This window comes from Calonectris borealis, chromosome 2 (genome assembly GCF_964195595.1).
Source record: "Calonectris borealis chromosome 2, bCalBor7.hap1.2, whole genome shotgun sequence".
Taxonomy (NCBI): domain Eukaryota; kingdom Metazoa; phylum Chordata; class Aves; order Procellariiformes; family Procellariidae; genus Calonectris; species Calonectris borealis.
Genome location: NC_134313.1, coordinates 134793482 through 134809332, shown reverse-complemented (window position 1 = coordinate 134809332; position 15851 = coordinate 134793482). Strand labels below are relative to the sequence as shown.

The 15851-nt window shown below is 39.6% G+C and overlaps 1 protein-coding gene across 1 annotated transcript in view; it reads right to left on the bottom strand.

The window, feature by feature from the left end:
• Window positions 1–15851, bottom strand: part of OSBPL3 (oxysterol binding protein like 3) — an 84754-nt gene that overhangs the window by 31876 nt on the left and 37027 nt on the right. The window contains exons 3-6 of the mRNA XM_075143557.1: window positions 9541–9783; window positions 826–942; window positions 568–621; window positions 244–357 (exon numbers count right to left, since the gene is read on the bottom strand). Of these exons, the coding sequence (XP_074999658.1) occupies window positions 244–357; window positions 568–621; window positions 826–942; window positions 9541–9633 (378 nt within the window). The 5' untranslated portion in view covers window positions 9634–9783. The remainder of the gene's footprint in view (window positions 1–243; window positions 358–567; window positions 622–825; window positions 943–9540; window positions 9784–15851) is intronic.

Genomic DNA, 15851 nt, shown 5'->3' with positions numbered 1-15851 from the left:
GAAAAGAGTGCTGCTAAACATGAGGCATCTCCGAAGTTTCTATTCAGAACAGGGTTACTGACTCTGGAACAGTAAAATAAGGCCTCTCAAGTTATAAAGTGTAAACTAGTCTGCTGAGACTAAAAAGTAAGTTATTAGTGTAAATAACAAACCTCCTAGTATTAAAAAAAAAAAAAGGTCTCCACCATACACAGCTGATGTTGTCATTTTGGGAGCAAGGTTATAACAATCTTGAAGACCTACCTTCAGATGGTATATCTGCTCTTCTGTATCCAGATCTATACATTTTGTTGATTTCTTTACAGACATGACAGAAAGTCCAACATCAATACAGCCATGAAGCTTCCCTCTCTCTATCTGCAAAAAAAGTAAAAACAATACAATCACTCCAGAATAAAGCAAAACGATAGATATTACCTGATGAAACTATCATTTTCTCCCATTCAACCTGCTGTTTAGAACTGCTGAAGCTCTATTTCCCCTTGCCAACAATATGGAATTACTGTTATTTTGGATAAAATAGTGTTGTTACTTTATAATGGCCTTAAAGGGTTTCAGATCACTTACATCAGCTTGGCATTTAGAATACTTCAAAATCCCTTTGTCCAAAAAGAAGTATCTCTGTAACCAGAAATGCAGAGAATTAAAAACAAACAAACAAAACACCCCAAAAGCCCCAAACAAAACCCCACCACAACCCACCCCCGCCCATATTTCTTTGAAGAACACTTTCTCTGCTCTTAAGTAACCTTTTTGCAACAAAACCACACCAAGCAAGTCCCACTCGCATGGCATCAGGCTTTCAGATACGCATTCCTTTCCTACCTTGTGCCAGCCCTTCAAAGGCCATTTCCTCTTTTTCAGCAAGCAGCCCTCCTGTTTCTGTGGCTCCTGGGTACAATTCATTGCTCCCCGGAGTCCTTCTACAATTTCCCAGCTGTCCTGCTTAAACAGAAAATCCAAATGTAGATTTTAATTCTTCCAAAGAACAGAATTGTTAAGAGAGATTCAAGAGGAAGAAGGCTATAAGTAAAAAAACCCCAAATGATGTTGAAATCTAACCTTAGATCCGTCTTTACACTTTGTTATGTATCTTCCAAGAGACAAGATTCTTTTTTATGTTGATAGAAACAATACAAACTAAACAAAACACTATTTTATGACACCATCCTTCATTGAATGTATGTGCTTACCAGAATTTTATATGTATCTTTTTCTGTACATACATACACACAGCGTATAGCCGCAGCCTAGTCACAATTTAGCATAAAAAACCTGCCATCACAGGCAGAAACAGCCTATGCTAAAAGGATATGTTTTGTAGGTTATGAAGCAGAAATAAAAGACACTGAAAATTAAGACCTCTTCTATAAAACTCTTGCCCATATTCAGTAACTCAAGGTTTTGTGTTTGGTATGAATTGCAGCCTCCCTAAAGTAAAAATAATAACATAAAATAAAAACACATGAAAAAGCCAGGGAAGTAACTCAAGTACTGTGAGGAACATGACATAAAGGGAGAATACAAGAAAAATAAAAACCACCCTTCATCAGATACACCTCTAATTAAAAGAGGATCTCTCTTTTTTGCCATCAGGAACTCTTAAATGAAAGACCTTACAGCAACATAACAGTGAAAAGTATAAATCTCATAGTTATTTTTACAGTTCTTATTTATGGAATGACTGCTAATGACAATGTAACATGAGTTTCAAGATTTCTGATCAGAAATCTCATTAATTATTTATTGCCAGCTACCACAGGATTTGACAGATCTAGAATTATGAACAACTGACAGGAAATGGCATGTGCTAGTACCATCCCCATATATTTGAAAAAGACAAAGAATACTTTAACATACAGAATTTAATGACAAAAAAGGACTAGCATGAAACACTTTGGGGAAAACAGAACTATACCGGGTAGGTAAGTACTTGTGGTCCTTCCTGTAAGATACATAGGGAAGTATTTCCAAAAAGAACTTGACTGACTCAAAAAAACTTTAAAACAAAAACGCAACAAAAATCAGCAAGAGTGCTAGTTCTGCTCATTTATCCATCTCCAGAATCCTTAAAATTCACCCCTAGAAACCTAGAAAAAAATTACATCAGTTAATATGCTCATTACTTGAGTAACAAGGCATAACGGCAAACCATCTTCGAAAAGACATTCATTAAACAGCTTAGGGAATGTGATCTCTTATTCTACCACGTTACTGGCAGCACTATTTCATTATTTCCCTTGCACTGCACTTTATGGAGCAAACTGGAGAGCTGCTCCACCTCCCTGGCTTGAGTTCACTCTGCCAGCACTCACCACACAACAGGCTGCAAGCAGTAGAAATGTGCAGCTGAGCAGCTCCTGTCATTCAACACCCTACAAACCACGCAATGATGTTTCACTACCTGAAGGTAAGTCAAAACTGCAGTTGTCCTAACTGAAATTGTTATCACGTTTTGTGCCCCTACAGGTTTGGGTTTTATCCTTGTCAGTTTTGTAACAAATAGCTTCTTTACTCCCTCCAGTTTGAGAGATATTTTGACAGCTACTTAGATATTGTTATTTCTAACCAATGATCATGAAATCATATTTTTCCTATTGAAAACCAGAAGTTACACTTCATATTCTTTATTTTTTATATTTAGTCTTTGGGACTCACTTCTCAATAATCATGAACCCTTTCCTGCTTTGGGGTAAATTACTGATATCAGATCAGGGAACAGAGAAGTTACTCATGGATATCATGAGTTAGCGGGCTGAAGGGAGAGCAGAAGGCCTCCTGGGCTGTCTCCAGCACCAGCCTAACACCAGCCGCAGAAGCGCACGCTCTGCTGCTAGGGACCAACAGCACCGGTCTTTCACAGGCTGGGGCTGGCAGAGAATGAAGCAGAGAGCCAGCCTGTGCCCATGCAAGGACGGTTAGCTAGAGCTGGCTAGCTGCAGTTTGACAGCTATTCAAGTACCAAGGCAGCTCTAAGCCTCTGCAATTAGGGACTTTCTTTTCCCCCCTTTTTTTTTTCGACAGAACATTCCAGTCTACAACCTTGACAACCAAAGAAAAATTATGTTCCACCACCTCTTTTGCCATAAACTCAATGATCTTTATAGTCCTTTCCAACCCAAACCATTCTATGATTCTATTCTATGATATTCCATACCATATGACATCATGCTCAGCATATAAAGTTGGCGAAAGAAAAAGGAAAAGGGGGTGTTCGGAGTGATGGTGTTTGTCTTCCCAAGTAACCGTTACGTGTGATGGAGCCCTACTTTCCTGGAGATGGCTGAACACCTGCCTGCCGATGGGAAGTAGGGAATGAATTCCTTGTTTTGCTTTGCTTGTGTGTGCGGCTTTTGCTTTACCTATTAAACTGTCTTTATCTCAACCCACAAGTTTTCTCACTTTTACTCTTCCGATTCTCTCCCCCATCTCACCAGGGGGGAGTGAGCGAGTGGCTGTGTGGGGCTTAGTTGCTGGCTGGCATTAAACCATGACATACACCTAACAAAGCAACCGTCTTGAACTTTGGATCAAGTTCTCACAGACTTTGGTTAAGCTTAAACATAGTATATGGTTGATAGAGTGGTCTGCTTGCAGGAAACAAGCAGAAATTTGAGCACAATCAAGAAAAACACAAGAATAGAGATTCACCTTTCTGTAAGGATAAGCTTAGAAAGAAAGGGACTCCTGAAGTGAGACAGAACCATGCTACATTGGGCATAGGAGGTGAAAGAAAAAGGAAGCAGATGAGAAATAGCTCAGCCAATTACACTCACCTGGAATATACATGGCGTCAATAGTTTTGGTCAAACTTCTAAATACAGAGCACATCCTGGCCTGCATTACAACTCCGATTTTGTCTGGGCCTACCCTGCAGTCCAGACACAAGGTGTCTCCCACGTTCCTGCAGGAGAGCCACATTTCTCACTGTTCTTCAGGTCAGTGAGGCAGCCAAGAATGTGCCTTCACAATTAAAAAGTGTGAAAATGGGAAGAAAAGCTGAAGTGGGAGCACTTCTTCCCATCAAGCAGGCCCGATGGCCTGCCAAATCTCAGGTGGTGAAGGCACGTCTCCGACTCACATTTCTGCCCTGGGAACCTCACACTTCAATTGCAAACTTTACGTAAAGGTAACTAAGTTGAATTAGAAATGGATTCTTTTAAAAGCACAAGACTATTTAATCAACTAAGTTACCCAAGGAAGGGCAAGGAATAGCTCAGAGAATTAACAGTTTGGGGACCTGCTGGATACACGCTGCATTAACAGCATCTAGTCCTTTTCCACATACATCCGTCCAACCTTTCCCACCTGAACCACCGAACGCTCACATTTTTCAAAACACTGCTGCTGTGACTGGTTTTGGATCCATTCACTCTTGACCCAGACCCTACGGGATCTTGATGGGTATTTTGTTTTGCGAGAGATCTGACACCTCATTTAATGAGGAAAAAGCGTCAGTTGGCTATTGCTGGGAGCAGCTGCAGAAGGGAAAGAAAACTGCTTACTCTCTAAAATGAAGACAAATGAATCAGGCTGGTCAGTTATCACCTGTTCTCATCTGTCTGAAATAGCAGAGGAGTAAATTGGAGATACAGGATTTCCTGAAAGCTACTGGAAGCATTCAGGTTATGCTCCATTTTGCTGATTCTTATCCCACAACCCGGAACTGAAAGAGATACCCCAAACCACAGCGCTAAATAAAAAAAAAAAACACAACCACCAGACCCCCCAAACCCCCTCCCAAACTCCAGCTGAATGGCATTAACAATTCTAGCATAAGCCTGATGTCCAGCTTGGTCGTGTCTTAAGGTTATGACACTACAGAAGATTTTGTATCATTATGGGCCACTATCTGCACAAAATGATCAACACTGCATTTGCTGCCCAGGCAGAAATTTCACTCGAGGCTGAGGGAGGAACATACTCTTTACTTTTCTCAGGTCCAGAGGTGCTCATTTCAGATTAGCACTGCAAAATCACCCTGCAGTTGCTACTTGGCTTACACCTGCTCTTTGGCTGAGGAAAAAAAACATATACTTTTGTCTTCAGAGATAAGTCTGTCATTAAGTAACTGTAGTAATTTTCTTTGTTTAATAAAATAAAAGCCTCCTCATTTTCTGCAATATTATGTACCATACAGCTCCTCAAGGTGAATTATTTCAGGAAAAAGAATGAATTAATGTGTTTGAATGGCTCTCAGACCGATGCTTGCAGTTGCAGCTCCCTGAATGAAACAGACGACAGTGCCAGACCTTCTTCCAGTGTAAAATGCAGTCAGTTGTACCGAATATTTTAAAGTGCCAAAAATAGAAACCTGCTTTGTGGAGGATAAGGGTTGGCATCAGCTGCAACTAAAGCATTTGTTACGGTTCATAAAATTGGCAGAAATGATTTAATTTTCTTTTTTAGAACATGAGTTTTTTTAAGCTGCTCTTCTGACAGAAAGCTTTTTCCCTGCTGAATATATTTTAAAAGTTAGTTAACATATTAGACTTAAAAATAACTACCACAATATATCTTCTTTTGATCACAGGTCAATTTAAATTTAAAGAAGATCAAGACCAGTCTTCCTTCCTCACAAAATACAGTTCGAGTGGTGGCTTTGTGGAAGAGATCCCTTTCCATGACTGAAGGAGAGGGGCAGAGAAGAGCAGAGAGGTGGGAAGTGGCAGTAGCCTCCAACCTGCTATGGGGCTTCAAGGTGAACATGAACTTAGCAGGACTGGATTAACTGTTAACACTGCAAATGTGTTGCGTCTGGCAGAAAAGGGGCACCAAATGTAGCAAAAGAAGGAGTAGGCCCCTCCAAGTCCTGCAGCCCTGCTTAAGTCAACTCCTTTCTAGCACAGTCGCCCATCTTCTGCATCACAGGACTCACACTCCACGCCAGCAACACACCGACACGTAACTAAATTTTAGCAGACACGGCAGCCTTACATTACTGTGGTTCCATATCCCAGTCTTAGGTCACTTATTATTTGGTGCTAGTGTGCACCAGCAACAGAGTCTGTGCCTAGGAAATCAGAGAGACTCGAAACTCAGATCCCACTATTTTTTGGGCAACCCTGCCCCCCCCCAAACTCTCCAGGTTCCTTCCCCCTGCACTTTTCATAATTTCTACTTAATCAGATTAAAAGAACTGCTGCATCAGACCAGCAGCACAGTGAAAAGCGCCTGTCAGGCAGATTTGTTGTTAACCTGCAAGCAACGAGCTTAGCTCTGAAGGTCCCTGAGAGAGATACAAGTGTTTGAAGGAGGAATAAGAAGCACTCCATGGAGCTGCAAGATGAAGGAAAGAATATCAAAATCATAGCATGTCACTCCCTAATCTGCACAGCATATAGCAAAATTATTTAAACTTTCAAAATCATTTAAACTTACTATTAATGAAAAAGTATCAGTAACAGTGTTACATTGTACTCTTCTACCAGGGCTTTGCAAAAAAAAAAAAGAAAAAAAAATCTGCTGGAGGTGTATGTTGCACATGTAGTAGTTTTTGGATTAGGGGATTTTTAACAGTTTTATAGAACTTTAGATTGTTGCTGATTTCTTAATAGAACACCTAAAGTGCTGTCATTTAAACTAACACGCAGATGAAAAGGGCAAATTAAATAACTCTCAGACAGCGGCATCACTCATCCCCAGTCTTGTCAGCACTGAGTAGGTGGATATTAGTAGGAATGGACTGCGAAGCTCCAATTTACCAATACAAGAGGCTGAGTGAGAAAAGAAGCGATTAATGATATAAACAAAACTACTTGATCAGGTGTGACAAGAAATCCTCTGTGGGAAGGGGGGAGCAAAGGGACAGGACCCAAAAACATCCTCACTGCCCAGACCAGCAATTTAGACTTTATAATATATGACATATTATACGGTTTACACCACTGAAAAGAGGGTCTATCTAGCAAGGTAAAGATCTTTATAATCTGCAAGACCAGAGCCTTTTGGGGAGCAGGAACAGGGAGAAGATATCCGATCCTCACCCAAAGCACTGCTGTGTGCAGGCCAGTAAGCCTTGCAGAGCACTACCTCTATTACACTCAAGGTCCCTCTTTCCACATGCAGCACAGAAGAGTATATCCAACGAAACATTCACTGAAACATGCTACCGTCACAAACTATAATTAACATATAAATTAAAAAAAAACGTAAGGGAAAATGATCCACAGAAGTTATTTTCAAGTAAATATCCAGCGTGCATACTGCACAGGTAGTTTGTTTTTCCCAGCAAAACAGTTTGTTCTGTAAACTGCAAGACAATTTCAGTGTGAAAAAACAGCCAAGTGAAAAAACACCAAAAACATCAGGGAATTAAGGAAGGAACAGCAATACACAGCCATGCACATAAACACTGACAATGCTGAAAGAAACTATAATTTAGAATTATTTTTTTTTTCTTTCTAAATTTTGCTACTTTGAAGAAAGACCTCTAGATGACTTCAGCAGACGCAAACAAAGTTATAGGATAAGCCAGAAAGCTATTGCGCTTGGTAAAGAAGGAAATAGAGAAAGTATTAAAGTATTCCTTACAAATATTAGAAGTCCCTATTTAAAAATAAAAATATCAGAAAGATATCAGAAAGAAAGCAGAAACGTTTGTAAACTTTCAGACTATATAGAAAAAGCAAGCAAGCAGAGCTTTTAGACCTGCTTAGCGATCATTTCCCAGCATATAACAAGTCACACAAACTCCCGAACTTCGGTGGGCTTGCTTTTATCTTTACCATCCCCTGAAAACATGGACAATCAGGCAACCCATGTAGGTTCCCTAGATGCAAAAGTATACTGCTACTTACTTGGTATTGCAATGACTGACCATGAAAAGATTAAAACTGAAACATTAAATGAAGTGGAGATACTTATCACCATGCCCCATATTATCAGGAAGAAATATCAACTGTATCGCCCTTCAATATACATTGCAAAATAATCTACTTTATACCTCCATTTAGCTTGACCTGAGAGGTGTATGAGGCAATTTACCATCTGCCTAACTATAATGAATGAGCACAGATGTACCAGGAATACAATCAAAACACCAAGTTGCATCTTTCACCTTGGTCAGGTACACCTTGCATTTTTGTACAAGGATCAAAGACTAAAAAATTGGGGATTGACAAGATGACATTAAACCTTACTAATTTATTCCTTTTCTCCTAAGAGAGCAGGTGAGAACAAAATGCGTAAGAAACAGGACCTGCAAATAACAGTATCAAAAGCCTGAGCTAGCCAACAGATTTGATCACATTAAACAGCAGTAAGCAAGGTTCTTGCAGAAATTGCTTCTGCATAAGTATGGCTGCTTATACCGGCTGTGTAATGCACCAGTGGATTTACTCATGCTCATGTAAATCTTATTATTTAAATACTACATGATAACACTTGATAGACATGAACTGTTGAAACAGACAATACCAAATGTTTTAAATTACACTTTTTAAAGGTAATCTCATACCGAGGGTATAAAAAATAATGTTGCAGGAAAACAAAAAAGGCATCTTGAAAGCAAGGATTTCCTTGCTCGGTATACCAGAAATTCAAAGCATTTCTTACAAACACAGCACTTTAAAAGGCATAAATTGTTCAGAAATTTGTTTGCCTTGCCAATTGTATGTACAGGGCCAGAAGTCCCAGAAAAGCAGATGCTATTTCAAAACACAGCTGAGGTCTCCAAAGCTTTTGGGGGATTGGGATGCTCAATTCCAATTGAAATTTTAACCCGAGGCAGCTTCAAGAGCTCCACTAAGCCAGCATCTATACAAATAAAAGTTTATGTTGAGCATATTGCTCATGATTTTGCAAGCATGGATTGAGCGTGTTTAAGCTTAATTCTCAGTGTGGCTGCAGGTCAATGTTTCTTGCCCACAAACAAAAGCTGTCTTCAGCAGTCTCACTTATCATGTGCAAACACTTTAGACATGTCTTTTAAAACTGTAAGGTTTAAAGAATACCATCATGTCTGCAGAAACCAAAGCATCCTTTGCATTAGGCATCCAGATGCATCACGTTACACAAATACTTATTTTCTTAACTACAGTTCTACAGCAACAACCAGCACACACAGTCATTCACAGCACTTTTTCATTCTCAGAGAGGCCCTATGTCAAGTTTTAGAAAAATCCTTCTTTCACACATGCACACATACCTTTCCCTGGAAACTTGAAATAAGCAGAGCAGTTACACAATATTCTACCACAAAAGTGGTAATTTACAGGGAAGATTTGGAATTTCAGCATCAAACCACTGAGACCAACCCGCTACAGCAGCAATATTTGACCATATATACAACGTGATAGAAATTCAAATTCACTGTTAGCATTCCAGTTTTACAAGTGTCTGCTATTCAGTAATGTGCATTTACTGCATTTGACTCAAAACAAGATGCTGTTACCAACAAAAAAAGAAAACAGAGAAGTGATGAAATAAAACAAGCAAGCAACCGGAAAACAGAGTTTAAGAGATTCGCCGATATTCAAGAGCAGAAGTAACAGCCAATCTTAGTAATGCTTTCAGTTTGGTTGAAAAAGTTTGTATTACCTGTCGACTTCCCTGCTTGGAGGAGCAGCTGCTAGTACTTCTTGAAGGAGACAACATTTTCTGGGATACACCAAAGCTTTTTTCTTCACTCATGATCCAATACCATTTGTTTCACGTAAGCTCACTTATAACACCATTAAAAGGTAATTTAGAAAATGCGTCGGAAGACTCCTGAGGGAAACGCAGAACTCATCCTTTACCCAAATGCAATCCAGTGGCATGATCTGCATCCCATGGAAATTCCTAAAAGGGAAAAGAAAAACAAAAAGCCAAGTTATCAGATGCCATCTCTTACTGCCATCCTGTAGCAGGGATCACGAAAATATAATAAAGCCTTTGGTAATACAAGCTGACTGCTTTAATGTACACTGTCAGAAATTAATTCAACAATCACTTTAAGATAAATTTTCAAATATCTCTTTTTCCCAGTTCCTTGATAATTTAAACAAGTAAGCATGGCTTCAGGTTGTAAGGAAAAAAAAATCTCTATATAAAAGAGCAATACATAAAAGTAGTGAGCATGCAAACTCAGCTGCATAGAGCTGTGCATGACCACTCTTACCTGGAATCAGAAAGTTGTAACTATTGTCACATCAGTTGTCTCAGTCAGTGACTGGAAGAATAATTAACAGCCTGTTTAATAACAGTGCTGTTTGCAGCATATGCAAATAAAAGCCATGCCAGAAACTCCCAATAATGGATTCCCAGTGTGGGCAAGAGTTGTCATGGTAACTGCATTTTTTTTTTTTTAAACCAAACAGAGGACATGCTTTCCAAAACTTGGGGTGGCGGAGGAGCTTTGTGAATTGTGTATCACTTCAGATTTTATTGCTTCCGGCAAGGAATTTGCACATTAGGAAGAGTGCAAGAACCACCACTGAGGAAGGTACGAAGTTTCCACAAAGAGAAAAGAAATTTCATTGCTGAAACAGGGAGGCACTACTTCACAATCCCCTTGCTTGCACTGTCAGAACAGTCCTGAACTGGGTTCACTGGTTATTGAAGTTTGCCTTTCATCTTTTCTTGAAGAGGCTCAAAAACCTATTCTGAGAGAAGCAGCATTTTCAGATCCCTAGTAAAACACTTTGTGTATTTTAAGAATTCATTTCCTTTTAAAAAAAAAGAAAGAACCACAAAAAACCAACAACAAAACCCACACAAACAAAAAAAACACCCCAAAATCCAAATAAAACCAGGTGCTATATTTAAGATGAAGGCAACAGTATGCTGCAGAAAACCTCTCCCTACTGCCATAGTCTGAAGCATCCAAATTCCAAACAAAGACCTTTTCCAACCTACAGTGCCTCTTTGGCAATATAGTTTGCTGTAACATTTCAACCAACATGCCCTCTTTTCACATGAAACAAGGTTTCTCTTCATGGCATTTACCTTACCTAGTTAGAATTATTAATTACCCCCAGAGCAAATCTATGCCCAGCAACAGTAATGAAACAGCTCCAGTCTCCAAAAGCCAGGTGAGAAAGCGAGCTCTGCTGAGGCTCTTTCACTGGTGAGTCAGCTTGGCATTTTGGCAGAGTTCATGGCAAGAAACAGGCTCTAATTTGCAGCAAAATGCACTGAAAGTTGCTGTCATCAATACCTTGCGAGTATATCTCCAGGACACACTAGATCTAAGTTATACGATGCTGTTTGCCTGTTTGAACACACAGCACAATGGTTGTGATGTCCTGGAAGCATCAGGTAACTGAAAAAAACTGAGGTCTCATGGACTTCAACACAAAAAGAAGCCATATAATCAGAAGAGTGTTTCTATCATCATGTTTCTGGTATGGAGTCTAAGTCTAAATGAAGTTAAGGTATGGCTACATTAACACTTTAGGACAGAGCAGAAAGGCACTTCTGCTGCAAATCTCCTGCTCCCCCCGCCTCTTGCCACATTTAGGTTTGCACTGCATGGCAGTCTTGGAGCATGGAAACCAAATCCCTTTTGGATGAAATGCTCCAGGAGTGCATCCAGTGCTCAAAGCACTGAGTCCACGGCACCGGATAGAGATAGTCCTGACTAGTCCCATCCTGGTGTAGACATTGGGTCCTCACCTTTAACTTATTCACTACAAGTCCACTTTTACTGCACTGCTCTACCTGCTAACATTGACATCATCTAGACACAGATTTATGCCACCTAAGTAAGTACTTAAGATCTCCTAGGGCAATGTCATTTGTCCTTTTGAAATCAAAAAGAGAGAGATGGGCACTCTTCCAGAATTCAAATGAGCTGAAGGTGACTCAGCCACCTACCAGAGATGCTTAAACGAGGCGTAGGAGGCAGGTGAGGTAAATCTGACAGAGAGCACCTGAAGTATTTTGTCAGTCTCCTTCCAAAATTGGGCTTTTGAATTTTCCTTTATTCCTTCATATTAATTTACTATGTGGGCTGAAGAAAAGGCTTTTGTTACAAGCCCTGAAGAAGGCAGGAGTGAAATGTGCCCTCTCTCCGAAGTGTTTTATTATTATTTTATTGGTGCTTCCCAGCAATTTAACTTATTACCTTGAGACTTCCAGATGTGAATATGAAAGTGTATGTGAATAATGAACATGGCCCCAACTCATCTGTGAAAACTGCTACATGCTCCAGCAACTACTTTGTGGTCCTTTTTAAAAATTCTCTTCCAGTTCAGGAAGAAAAAAAGAAAACCGTGGTTGCCCTTCAACAATAACCCATTTACTCTTCAGGAAGGTGTGAAAACACTGATCCTGCATCCCAAACTGACTCTCATATTCTGGCTGCCAGCAGCAGTGACTGGGCCTCTCTAGGGCGACTGATATTTTACATTACCTGTGGAACTTAAGGCTAACAGGTACAAGAGCAATTACAACTATAAAGCAGGCATAAAAATCAGTATGCTAACTAAGCTAAGATTGAAGCTAAAGTTGATGTTTTGAGGTCATCATGATCCAATTGCTTCAGGTTCAATACATTTTGCTCCTCCCCATGCCACAGGACGGCCTCAGAACTGTGTTTGTTCCCACCTTTCCTCTGGAGCATACAGTGCCACTTACTTCGGTCTAGTCCAAAAAGACAAATCAAAGGTGTGAAGCTGAGGTAAATCCAAATAAATTTAGGACAGGAGTTTTCACAAGGGCTAAGTATTGGCCTAATTCTTCGCTATCAAGTCAACAGCAGCAAAAGTAGGCCAAGAGTACTTTTGCAAATGACCTCGCCAGGTGCATTTTAAAGAATTAAGAATACATGAGTATCAAATATTATTTATAGCTACTACATCCTAAACCCATAAACAGCACTTATCTCTACTTATCATCTGTTACTAAGAGCCTTATCATTCTACATCAGTTAAAGCTAATGTAAACATATGATAATATGCACAACAGGAAGACCTATTTAAAAAAAAAAGTACCATCCCAAGTTGTCCTCAAACCTTTAAAATTGCACAGGTTCAAAGCAACCTCTCAGTATCACAATTCATCTCTTGCAACTCTCAAAACAACAAGCTTACAGCAAAATCCAAGTTTTTCCACATGTCACAAAAGAAGAAAGGCAGAAATTCAGAAAAAAATGGAAAACCAATAAAAAAAATCAACATTTTGCAATTATTTTTGTTATGGCTCTGGAAGAAAAATAAAGCCTTAACAGCTGCTTCAGAGCTGATTCAGCAGTGAAAGAACACTGAAGAGAGATTTTGAGCAGCAAAACTGGAAGCGTACATCTCATTCTATAACTGTCGTCAATTCAGGTTTTGTGGATAGAATAGGAACAACAGAAAACCTGATGAGAATCATGTGGACACGGCAAGCACAGGACTGAGCAACCCCAATCAGAGTTGCAAGCAACACTGAGTGACTTTCACTGAATTAAAAAAGAATCCGTGCTGAAACCTTTGCTCTGTAGCTATTATTAAATTATCAAGTTACATTCACTCATGTCCACCTGGATAAACAAAGCAACAGTCTTTTCCAAGTAATGCTTTCATGGCGCTCTCTGTTATAGTTCAAATTGTCAGCTTTAATATATCCCAGTGTCTCATCTGGCTCAAAAAAGGAAAGAATTATTTATAGACTATAGATATGCCATGTACAAATCATGTCATTCAAATCACAACCTCTGTTGAGCGGATGCTTTCATGAGCCATGAACACATACTACTCTCTGAAGTAGTCCATGATGCAAAGAAACAGTTACTTCCATCTAGACCACCTCCTTAAGGAGGCTATTGTAGTAATTAAATCATGCTATTTCAGTGACCCAAAAGAGGAAAATTTAGTTCAAACAAAACTCACCTAATTGTCTAATCAAGACAGGCAGAGACAGAGTGGGAAAGGGAAAAAGCTAGACAAACAACAAACATTTAACACCAGATGCATTTAATACCAGATTACTTTTCATGTACAATGTTCATCACTTGATGAAAGAAAATCCTGTATGTTCCAGTGTACGGAAAGCAAAAAAACAAAACAAAAAAAACCAGAAACAATCCAGTACAATACATCCCAACAAAGACATCAAAGAAGAACATGCTTCAATGTCAAGTCTAGTCAGACTCTCCTGAAGCAAAGCAAATATCTGCTGTTTCACTAACCCTTGGGGCGAATAATTCAATCCTTATATTAGAAAAATCTTATATAAATTTAGAAATAGGTCAATCGGCATCCTGAAATATAAGTATATATAAAAATACCACCTTTCCCTCACATCCACCATAGAAACTGACTATAATACTGCATGCGATATGATTCATTTTAAATGCGTAATCTTGACACTGTTTCTACCCCCCCACGAGATCTGCGACAGATTACACTTGTGTAACTTGTATGTTAAAAATCTTAGTGACTAGCGATACAGAAAATACACGCAGTAATGGCTGTATTATTACTGTAATTAGTCAGCTGTCACACCATCTTTTCCACCCAACTTTTAATTGTAGTTGAGAATCATAACTAATAGGACTGCCCTAGCTCACAGTCAGGTCCTAAATAATTACTTCTCCTTCTCCCCCCCACCCCTTTCAGAAAGAGCCGTGCCTAGGGACATCTTGGCAGCTCAGGGGTCTCTAGTAGGAGCTAGGAGACTGAGTGGGGTCCCACATGCCCCCTCCAGCTCTTAGTGTGACTCTCACAGACTTGACGGAGAAGCCAGACGCTGGGGGACCACAGGAACCAGTTTGTGACCCAGTAACAGAGGGGTCCACAGTCTCCCTGTCAAAAGGATGGAGCAGAAAATAACAGCTACTGAGCTATGATCAAATCCTACGCTGGGAGAACATACACTGCATATAGCAGTGCTAATGAGGTTGACGACCCTCCCTGTGCTCAATTAATAAAGAAGCAGTGGGTCTGTTTGCTCTGGAAGTACTATTCATCTAGAGAAGACCTTACAAGAGAAAAGACAAAGGCTGATCAGGCAATAGAAAAGAGAGAAAGGCTTATTATCATTTTCAGTAAGGAAAGTAACAGGCACGTGGTATCATTTTACAGTCTGTACTAAAAACCTCGGAAAGGCGCATCTGTTAGTCATAACGTCCCAGAGTTGGTACGAGTGGAAACATTACCATCAGAGCTTTGGAACGAGCTTGGTTGCCTTTCATTTTTCTGCTATCTGTTACTATTTCAAGCTTTGCTTTGTTCACTAAAACAAAGATACTCCACTATGCCCCAAGGCTTATTCCTTTTTCAAACTGCAGTCATTATTGCTAAAATGTTACTGAAATACACACTGTTTGTTTTCCTAGATTCGGTTTTGATAGCCACAATGTTAGTTCTGGAAGCCAGTGCCTTCTCGTGGAAATATCTGTCAGTCTGCCAGCATGTAGTAATGCAAGATCTTAAGACAGCACTGCCTGCACATCAAGAAAAAGACATCACTTTCCTGTCAAATCATTGAAGGCATCCATGTAACTTCTAATCAAACTGTCTCTTTGTGACTTGATAAGCTGCATAATGCTGCGAGAAGCATAAATCTATCAAGGCTGACATGAAGCAATATATTTTATTAAACCAGCTGACATAGTTGGTTTAATTATGGAGAAAGAAACCCAAAACCAGTCACCTGTGGTTTCAGACAGAACAGCAAATAGGACTATTGGAAGAGTTTTGGTGGCCCAGGAATGATCCTCACCAAAGTCTGAAGAAAAGCATCACGGGGTACGTATGAACAGCAAACACAACACAGAGATCCTTTATCTTATGCAGGAAAGCTAGAAATGTTCATTAAAGAGTGGCAGGATCCAACAAACCTGCTTTGTTCTCTTTGGTGTGGTGTTTTACTTTTCACACTTTGGCACCATCTACTTTCTAAAAAAAACCAAAACTAAACCAAAACAAAAAACCAACCAAAAA